Below are 11,357 nucleotides of genomic sequence, written 5' to 3' on the forward strand. Positions count from 1 at the left end.
ACGTGGTCGGCAGAATGCACAAGTCTACTGGTGACGTAAGGTGCAGCATACTATATACTAAAACATGTCTCAGATTTACATAAAACATGGCTTACGCATGGAGTTGTGAAACGATCCGCTTATATAAGTTGTGGTCTGTATATATATATGTATATATTTATATATATATATATATATACCGTATTTGCTCGATTATAAGACGAGGTTTTTTCCAGAGCAAATGCTCTGAAAAATACCCCTCGTCTTATAATCGGGGTCGTCTTCTAATCAGACCCCAAAAAAATGGCTGGGGCCATGCTGCTTACCGGTCGCGAGCAGCGTCTCTTCCGTTAGAAGCAGGAGGACAGGAAGCTTGTAGCTTCCTCACAGAACTCTATCTCCCCCTCCCTCCTCTGGGGGCGGGGCCAGAGAAGTTGCTGGTACAGCCGGTCCCCTGCAGAAGTCTTCGAGTGAGAGATCTGCAGTTCAGGTAAGGGGGTGGGGGAGGGTTTTTGGGTAAGTATGTGTGTGAATGTGTGTTTGTGTGTGATAGCATGGGTGTGTAAGGGGGGTGGGGGTTGTAGCATGGCATAGGGAGGCTGTAATCCCACTACTATCATCCCCAGGTTCCAGCATGTACTGGCTGCCTTGGCTTGATAGGAGTGTGATTGCTGTTAGCAGCAATCACACTCCTATCAAGCCAAGGCAGCCAGTACATGCTGGGTTAAAAGGCATATCATGGGGCTGAGTGGCATATAGGGGGTTAAAATGCATTTCTGGACCTCCAGAAATGCATTTTAACCCCCTATATGCCACTCAGCCCCATGATATGCATATATACCTCCAGAAATGCATTTTAACCCCCTATATGCCACTCAGCCCCATGATATGCCTTTTAACCCAGAGTGGCATATAGGGGTATAAGGCATATCATGGGGCAGAGTGGCAAATAGGGGGGGTATAAAGCATTTCTGGGGGCAGAGTGGCATAACTGGGGGGGGGCAGGTTGGCAAATAAAAGGAAATTTAAAAAATATATTTACATGAATTAATATTTACTGGTAAAACTTTTTTTCCTATAGGGTCGTCTTATATTCAGGCTTTTTGTTTTTTTCCTAAATTAATATTTTGATTTTGGGGGGTCGTTTTATAATCTGGGTCGTCTTATAATCGAGCAAATACGGTATATATATCTAATGTGCATAGCGAGTCCTCCATCCTATTTACCATACAATGATAAAATTCCTGTATTTGTCACGAGCAGCATTGCGCGTCTTGGCATTAATGATCCTAAGTGCAAATTTCATGATCTACAGCCCAACACGCCAATCTGTGAAAGGCCGTTTTAACTCCTGGCCAAGTACACGACAACTTGGCGTGTGACCTTACCATGTGATAAGGAATGAGGGTTCTTTTCCTAGAAAGGTGTGAAGGCAGTGCGGAGAGTATTTCGTATGACGTACTGGAGGATTTGCGTGTGGGCAACCCCATACCTCAGCTAGAATTTAAATCATTACGGACTAATTATATATACGGAAGCTTCTCATGTTCAGCCATCAGTTGCCTTTTAGGTCCAGCTTTCCAAAGACGCGGTTATTTTATTATTCAGACGCGTTACCCCTGGTAACACGTATATCGAGCCAATAAACAGGACACACATCAGCCAGTTTCAATGCAGCTTTATAAACACAAATGTATTTCACACGAGACAAAACGTGACCAAACAAAAAACAGATTGCCGTGTTTTACATCTCCTAGCGTGTGCTAGTATGAAGAAACCTGTATAAACGTATATTCTGGCCCAGATTATAATGAATAAAACATATCAATATATGATAGATATACTGTATACACACAGACATGATACACTAACCAACACGCAAAACAAACAAATAAAATACACAAAAAACAGGGTATACACAATGACTCCCATAATGCACCAAAAGCACTGAGTCAACGTATAAGTTGTAAACCGTTGAGTAAACATTGAGCTTGTGGTATAAATGCCTTCTAAGTTGTATTTTCGGTACATATTTATTTATATGATATATTTTATTATATTACAATTCCTCCTTTTTTGGCACTGCTAGGATGCTGCCCCATATTGTATTATTTTGCAGTTGTAATTTTATTTAACTCTTCAGGCACCATAATGTCCCAGTCATTACATGGCAATATGAAATGTTGAAAGTTTTCACTTAAATGCTCTCTAATGAAAGAAATGGCCGAGAAGCACACGGACTGAGGCTATCGAGTATAATTGAGGGGTTTTTATTGTCTGTTCATAGGTTGTTAAACTACAAACCCCATAATCCTCTGGCGGACTGGGTATCACATGAGTTTTAGTAATTTAGTAATAAGACTTTGATGCATGATTCCAAATACTCTCAAAAATATCACCTGCACTACAATATCTAAACAGACCAATATACTACAAAGTCTTAATAAATGCCCCAAAGTACGTTTTAACAGCTGTACGCGGGTCAGTTTATTGGTCCAAGGCATAAACGAGGCTCTAAAACCGGAATGGGATCTCGCTACGGATTTTTAAGAACAGTTTTGAAATTGTAAAAATAAACTGGTTGAGCCCAGATGTGTTTTTTTTTAATGTATCTGTTTAGTAATGAATAAGAAAATATGAATCATGCACTGCATTATTTTATTAGACTAAATAAGTATAAAATGATAAAATTCCATTTTCACTCGATTGTGATTAGGAATACACACCCCATCGGGAACCAAATGCGTCACGCTCGCCAGATTTTGGCGCCTTGATTTATAATAAAAGTTTATTTGAAATTTAATTAAAATGTGTAAAAATGTATCCACATAAAAATAGTCAATGTGATTTTTTTTTTTTTATATGAAAATGTGTTTGCTGGCAATCAAAACGCGAAGATGTTATAAGGGCGCTTGAGGACCAAGGGGGAGAAAGTACTCGGTTTGCCGACAGGCCAAAAAAAATGGCTTCTGGCTTACGGGACGTCGTACAAACAGCTCATACCGTGTGGAAAAATCATTGCTTGAGATGTCTTAAAATTATTAAAAAAAAACAAAAAACTTTTAACAGCTATATAAATCATACAAAATTCTGTCCGGTTGACATTGGAATGAAATGTTTGTTCACCTCCCAAAAATACCCACAACACTGTAAAAAAAATACATCCGCGATCAGCTGAGGGATGGAGTCTTGTACGCCGTTATTTCTGAAAGGTAAATTGGTCAATGAATTCATTTTGCTCGCCGTGCACTTTACATAAAGCTTCATATTCTACACGATATCTGGAAGATAAATGAAGAAGAAGTAATGTGATCAAACATCGTATGACTAATGCTCAGCGTCATTGTAATCCATTTACTGGAGTATTAATAGTGACCATCAAATGCAACACAACAGGTTTGTGGTGGGTTGCCTCTTGCTCTACCTACAGGGTATGGCTGACAACAGGTTAAGAATCACCTATAGTCTCCATGGAGCCATTGTATCAAAACAGGATGGATTCTCAGTAGAGGTAAAAAGACCCAACTCCAAGCAGCTCTGAATAACATGAGCAACTCCAAGACTTGATGATTTTTTTAAGGTAAACACAGACCCGCCATCTGACCCCGGTCTCCACGCTGAGGTGAGATCTCGATAGTTTGTGAAGTTCTCTTATAGAAGGTTTTTGATTTAGTTAGGTGGCTAAGAACCCAAGTTTAGAGAATGGACCTGTCAGTCCCGGAAACATTTACAGCTTATTGAGAGATGGGAAGACCCAGATAGTAAATTATAACATATAAACATACCATAAATATAGTCTTGAATAAAGATAAGGAATATAAAACAATTTGTCTCCTCAGATGCCATAACCAATAATCTGTGTAATATCCAATATATATAACCAATAATCTGTGTAATATCCAATATATATAACCAATAATCTGTGTAATATCCAATAATCTGTGTAATATCCAATATATATATATATAACCAATAATCTGTGTAATAATATCCAATATATATAACCAATAATCTGTGTAATATCCAATAATCTGTGTAATATCCAATATATATATATAACCAATAATCTGTGTAATAATATCCAATATATATAACCAATAATCTGTGTAATATCCAATATATATAACCAATAATCTGTGTAATATCCAATAATCTGTGTAATATCCAATATATATATATAACCAATAATCTGTGTAATAATATCCAATATATATAACCAATAATCTGTGTAATATCCAATAATCTGTGTAATATCCAATATATATATATAACCAATAATCTGTGTAATAATATCCAATATATATAACCAATAATCTGTGTAATATCCAATATATATATATAACCAATAATCTGTGTAATATCCAATAATCTGTGTAATATCCAATTTAAAACGAGAGATGCCATTAGAGAGACTTATTTCCATAGATTATTTATTATTTTACATTCCCACCAGATACATCTATATGTTCATCAGAACTACTATATATCAGTCTGTAGAATATTTCCTACAGATTGACACAATGTACCGAAGTCTTGGACATCTCTATTGCCCTAAACCAGGGGTGTCCAAGTTTTTTGTGCAGTGGGCCACTTCATCAGAAATGTATATGTGCGTGGGCCGCACTCATTTTTCACTGAGAGAAAACATGGCCTTTTAGCTTTATAATTTTATGGAAAAAAAAAAAAATAGACAGAATCTTAACTCCTCAGCATCCATATGTACTGGATAAAGATGGCATCAGTGCTCGACAGATAATACAACTGGGATTCCATTACAAAACCTTTACTTTTCCTCCCACTGACGAAAGTCTTGTCCTCTGAAGTGACTACAAATTCAGGAGGGCGTTTTATCTCTTAATAAGTAAAAATTAAATAGTCCTATTTATTCATACAGTAAGTAAAGTACCAGGAAACAGATGACCAAACACACACCAGGACATGCTCTGCCACACCGACACCCAAACACACACCAGGACAGGCTCTGCCACACCGACACCCAAACACACACCAGGACAGGCTCTGCCACACCGACACCCAAACACACACCAGGACAGGCTCTGCCACACGGACACCCAAACTAGCAACAGGTGGTACTCTCGCTCTATAATAAATTTGCAGGTTTTCAAATTCTCGTCCTTGCTAATAAGTCGACGAGGTCTTCTAATAAGTTTATCGTGCCAATCACCTTGAAGAAGTCTGCGGTGAGACAAAAAAAAAGTCTAGCTCTCCACACAGTTCCAACATTTTTTGGAAGATCAAATTTCTTTTTGCTTACTTAACATTCTCACCATCAAAGAAACCGCAAATCTACCCGGGTAATACCGGCTCGAGTACATGCTTTTAAGTTTAGATTTGTCACTGAATATTTAGGAAATTCAATGTTTTTATCTCTAGGAGCTAGCAGCAGGTTCCTTCCAAATGTACAGCTTTTAACGAAATTCATTTTATTACACGAAAGGGACCCTCTAACCATCATACACATTTATATCACATATGATAGCTTCCCCCCCCCACCTTAAATGAACATTTTATTTATGAAGGGTTCATAACCCTTCAAGCTTCTTGGCTTGGAGGGGATGCATTTGGCTCGATCTTTCCAAACAATGCCAACGACCTAAAACCTACCTTTCCTGCTGCATCTTCTTCTCTGCTACTAAAGCTTGTAGCTGCTGCTGCATGGCTTCTCTTTGTTTGGTTATGGATTTTAGTAAATTCCGAGCACCGATAACCTGGAAAAGCAAATGACTCCCGTTTTATTTTCTGAAATACCGCTTTCTTAACATTTTGGGCAGCGAAAGCTATAGAGTTCCACGCACAACCCTCATAGCCGCGCTACACCCGTTGTGAAGAACATGAACTCGATTCCAACAAAAGAAACAAAATACGAGTACGGAAAAAAAAGACGTCGTCTTTATGTACCATGCAAATAAGTCATCGCAACATTTTAAATAAAAATAATGTTTCTAAATATTAAAAATTTTAAAATAAATCAAGAAAATAACATCAGCATTGGCAGCAGGTTAATACAATTTAGGTACTGCCCCAAAGCAATGCTTTTTTTCCTTATTAATGTTGAATCAGCCTGGGCTTTTCTATCAGCACTGTCATATATCTGGAATATATTTACTGGGAATAAAGTTCTAAACTGATCCAAAATATGGAGCAGTCATTTCTCATACAGTCTGGATGGCACTGTGTGTATATTTCGCAATGTTACCCATTTCACAAGATATGTAACGCTATGTGTGCTTTGTGTTTGCCAAGCTGATTGAATCAAATCAACGAGCAGACAAGGGACTGTTCCCAAGACCCAATACAGGATAAAGTCCATCTTTTAAAACACTATCACTGGAATGGATTAATGTACTCTGGTATATTCAGTGTATTTCTTGTACATCTACACAATACAGAGCAGGTAAGAATCCATACATGGCAAGCCAAGAGTCTATAGGCATCGTAGCCGAGGACCAGAAAACTGGATTTGAAAAAAATTATATATATAATATAACACAAATTATCTATTTTCTTTCTTAAAACTGCCATGGACGGGAAATCTAGAAGAACTTTCAGCCCGGTGGTTTACAAAATGATATTGTAATTTAGTTTGAGATAAAAAAAAAAGTCCATCAACTTCAATCTTGATCAGAGCCGGCCTTAGGTGTTCTGGCGCCCTGTGCGGACTACTCGTCTGGCGCCCCCCCATCCCAAAAAAAGAAAGGAATCAAAACTTGTAACAAAACCCCAATCACTATATACTACGCCAAACATTGATGTGGTGTAGGCCTACCACTTCATTGTCTGGCTTAGTAGTAGGGATGCACCGAAACGAATTCTGGACTGAAACCAAAAGTGCAGCATTTACCTGGCCGAAACCGAATATGACCCCCCCCACACACCATAACACATAACAAAACAATTAAATAACAATATTTATATATATATATATATATATATATATATATATATGATTAACAGCAATCACATTCTTATCATGCCCGCAAGATTCCAGGATGTACTCGTAGACTACTTGGCATGATAGGAGTATGATTGCCCTATGTACCCCGTCTCACTCCCTTCTCCCTATCTACCCCCACCTAACTATCTACCCTCTCCCTCTTTGAAGTTCACTTACCTTTCAGAAGTCCTGCGGTGAGGGTGCAAGGCCTCTGCCTCCCAGCTCTGCCACTGTATGGAACAGTATAGCGTGATGGGAGTTATGATGTACTTTAGAGCATAATTATATAATGAAAAATACATTGGAAATGGTACAGCATAACACCCATCACTCTCACACCCTTACCAATCCACACACACATACACCAATCCACACACATACACCAATCCACACACACATACACCAATCCACACATACACCAATCCACACATACACCAATCCACACATATACACCAATCCACACATATACACCAATCCACTCCACACATATACACCAATCCACACACATACACCAATCCACACACATACACCAATCCACACATATACACCAATCCACTCCACACATATACACCAATCCACACACATACACCAATCCACTCTACACATATACACCAATCCACACATATACACCAATCCACTCCACACATATACACCAATCCACATATATACACCAATCCACACACACATACACCAATCCACACATATACCAATCCACACATATACACCAATCCACACATATACACCAATCCACACATATATACCAATCCACACATATACACCAATCCACACGCATACCAATCCACACACATATACACCAATCCACACATATACACCAATCCACACATATACACCAATCCACACGCATACCAATCCACACATATACACCAGTCCACACATATATACCAATCCACACATATATACCAAACCACACATATACACCAATCCACACATATATACACCAATCCACACATATATACACCAATCCACACATATACACCAATCCACACATATACACCAAACCACACATATACACCAAACCACACATATATACTAATCCACACATATACCAAACCACACATATATACCAAACCACACATATATACCAATCCACTCTCACTGTCACTCTATGCTTTCCTACCTTTCCTCTTTCAGTTTCTTTGCCTCCTCTTCGCTCTTCTTCTTAGTTCTTCTGTCTTCTCTTCTTCCGGGTCAGAGGGCACGGAGACCGGTGGGCGCGGCTTCAGTGCTGTGCGCCGGGATCTGACAGCAAACCCCGGCGCACAGCAGCTGTTGCCGCGGGGATCACAAGGGAGCGGTATCGGAGGTCTGTTAAAGACCTCCGATACTGCTCCCTTGCGAGCCTGCTCCTCCAGCGGCGGACATTACTCTGGAGGGGTGCCGGGTGCCCCCATACTGGCGGCAGCGGACCCCGCGGCGGCAGGGGCGTCGGACCGCGCTGCGGCGGTCCCCGCGGCGGCAGTGGCGTCGGACCGCGCTGCGGCGGCGGAGGACACCGCGGCGGCGCCCCCTGGAGTGTGGCGCCCTGTGCGGTCGCACAGGTCGCACACCCCAAAGGCCGGCCCTGATCTTGATTAAGAAGGCAAAACCCCCCAGTTATTTTCTCTAAAAGGGGAAAAAAAAACCTCCCCGACTCTAAAAATAACAATCTAATTTTTTATTGGATCAATAAATAACTTATTACATTCTTATTAACCTTTATATTCCTGAACATTGTACTTTGATAAGAAAATATATCGAATCAATCTAACCCATATTTAAAGGCGTTTATTATCATAGCATAAACTCTGTAGGTAGTGACTTCCAAGTCTTCATTGAACCCTTTTCTTTGCATTCAGTGGCAACTGGATAGTTTTCCATTAATAAAAAGTCTCTGAACTTTATTTTGAAGCTCATTTTCAATATTGCATAATCATCTCTCTTTCTCTTTTACAGAAAGTAACCTTTTATGTGGAACTAACTGCGGCGTTGATCACTTTATTTATTTATTTATTTTTTTTAATATGGGCACCTCTCGCACCAAAATCAATCTTTTGGCTCCATGCCAGACAAGACGGAATCATTGGTGATCAAAGTGGAAAAAGGATGTATATCATCTAGCCCTGGGGTTTTATCCATTTTAACATCATTTAGCAGCTTTTTCATCTTGTCCTGTATCAGCCAATCACATGATTGCTGCAAGTTTGCAACCCAGTAGGCATTCGTTTCTTAACAGGTATACACGGAGGCAAATATTTTAAATGTATATCTTATTTATTTTTACTTTTTTATTTTTTTTTAACAATTCTTACCTTCATTTTTTCAGTCTCTGTTTCTTTAGCAAGCTGGTCGACAAGATCGATTAATCCTCCCACTGTATTCTGGAAATGGCCAACTTCTGCAAACAGATAATCCAAAGAGTGTTACTGATGCAAACGTTAAATCATGAGGACAGGTCAATAACGTGTTGCGGTACTGATGATATTATATTCTTGGAACACACTTTCATTGGGTTGAGTGGAGCAAGCGAGCGAAGCATATTTCAGCACATTTCTAGAACACAATTAACAAAAAAGGGTGATAAAACCTTGATTAGATATGTATAATATATATATCTCACTTACACTACTCCCCCCTGCCACGCTACTGCCTATCTTCTGCCGTCTTTAATCTGGTACCCTAAGATTTCCTGTGGAAGTGCCGTGCATCACGTGACCCAGCTGGGAGCCTCGTGGCCCCTGCTACTCCATATCCCAGCGGGAAAGCATAGGGTACCAGATTCATGATGGCTACCCTGCAAAATTCTACAAGACAAACACACTGACTCGAAATCATACTCACTGCGGTAATCGATAGAGCGGCTTAGTCTTAATCACCCACACTGAGAACTTGACTAACGCAGTTCTATGAAGGAAAGGGTTTCATTGGACAAGCTTTGCTAGAAACAATCAATGTGGTGTTTTGGCAGGTAGAGTCACCCAACATATCATGACAGCCTAATCCCATTGTACAGCGCTATGGAATTTGATGGCACTATATAAAACAATAAATAATAATAATAATGCCAGCCAGTGCTATAGAATTGTTTATTGGAACAAAATTAAATACAATTCCTCAACAAAAAAATCTACATTACTGTATAGAGCACTCACTTTAACACTAAAATACTTGCTTTTGTGTGGGATTCCCCTTTAAGTGCTATAGAGGATATATATATATAATATATTATATATATTATTTGTCTCTTTATTCATGACTTACTGTCTACAAAATCACGACATTCATCTTTCAGTTCTGTTGTTTGTTGCAGGACTTCGGGATCTAAGATGCGCAGCTTGTTCAGGTCATCGAAGTGTAGCCCAGCTTCTGACAACGTGTCTGTCGCCATCGCTCGGGAAAATCACCCAGTTATTCTGTGTATAGAATATGACATCAGAAGGTTAATTACAACTAAACTGATTCTTCACTGATGCAGATTAGTTATTCTCAAATATTTCTTCTTCTTATATGAATACGATTGACAAAGCAGGCAGAACATGCACGCCTACATTGGGAGGCTTCATCCAACCCCCAAAATAAAATGAATATTTATTTATGATTAATAGGTGATCTTATCCCAGTTTGAGTTTTTGCACCTAATTAAGAATGATCAGTAAAGGCACCACTGTCTGATAGGGGAAAATGTGATCCTACAAATGGGTGCTTTTACCATCTGTGTGATCAAGTGTTAAATGTACTAATTCCTCCCCAATGCACGCCTCATGTGGTTACCAAAGGTAGTGCAGTTCTGTCCATCTAGTGGCCAGTTGTAGGAGGGCTGGATAGCATCTGGTCCTCCAGCTGTTTTTAAGCTACAGCTCCCATTATGCTCAGGCAGCGACTTCTTGGCCATTAATGAAGCTGAAGCTCAACAGCATGAAGGGGATTACAGGATTCACGTCTCCGAATTACAGCTAAATATTTGGATTTATTTCTAGCATCATTCATTCATTACATCATCAATATCATCAATAATTAACCACCGTCACTGCAGCACACATCACGTAATAAAAGCAAATGATATTACCGAAGCTGAAACCTTCCGGGCAGACGCTATCCCAGAGCTCGGTCCTCTGTTCATCCAGCCGCTCGGGCCTCGCTCTGTCGCGAATTCCGGCTGCCACGGAGACCGCTGGTTACTGTTTACGAACGTCACTTCCTGGAAAGCATTTCGGGGACCATAGCGACAATAGTCTGAGGAGTCCTGAGCCGCCATCTTTCTCCAGGGAGTGTTCCCACAATAACAGTACAGAGTCAGAGCTCTTTAATCAATACACGTATTTCATCCTGCGTTTTTACTTTTTCGTTATTCCACGAGACTACTAGAGAGTTTTGTGACTATTTCCGCACACTGTATGTTAATAAGGAGTATGTATTTTTAAAGGGA

General features: G+C 39.6%; 1 protein-coding gene across 1 annotated transcript; it reads right to left on the bottom strand.

The window, feature by feature from the left end:
- Window positions 1–2,618: 2,618 nt before the first annotated feature.
- Window positions 2,619–11,122, bottom strand: IFT20 (intraflagellar transport 20). Its single transcript, XM_053457159.1, has 5 exons — window positions 10,998–11,122; window positions 10,193–10,344; window positions 9,244–9,329; window positions 5,605–5,708; window positions 2,619–3,260 (listed from the first exon to the last, which is right to left on the bottom strand). The coding sequence occupies exons 2-5, from the start codon at window positions 10,317–10,319 to the stop codon at window positions 3,179–3,181; spliced, it is 399 nt and encodes a 132-aa protein (XP_053313134.1). The 5' UTR covers window positions 10,320–10,344; window positions 10,998–11,122; the 3' UTR covers window positions 2,619–3,178.
- Window positions 11,123–11,357: the final 235 nt, after the last annotated feature.

Source organism: Spea bombifrons, chromosome 2, assembly GCF_027358695.1.
Source record: "Spea bombifrons isolate aSpeBom1 chromosome 2, aSpeBom1.2.pri, whole genome shotgun sequence".
NCBI lineage: Eukaryota > Metazoa > Chordata > Amphibia > Anura > Pelobatidae > Spea > Spea bombifrons.

Coding starts and splice junctions, on each gene's coding strand:
- IFT20 (XM_053457159.1), bottom strand. CDS start 10,319: ATGGCGACAGACACGTTGTCAGAAGCTGGGCTACACTTCGATGACCTG. Junction 5,709..9,243: donor CAGAGACTGAAAAAATGAAG/GTAAGAATTGTT, acceptor TTGCTTTTCCAG/GTTATCGGTGCTCGGAATTT. Junction 3,261..5,604: donor AAGAAGATGCAGCAGGAAAG/GTAGGTTTTAGG, acceptor TTTATCTTCCAG/ATATCGTGTAGAATATGAAG.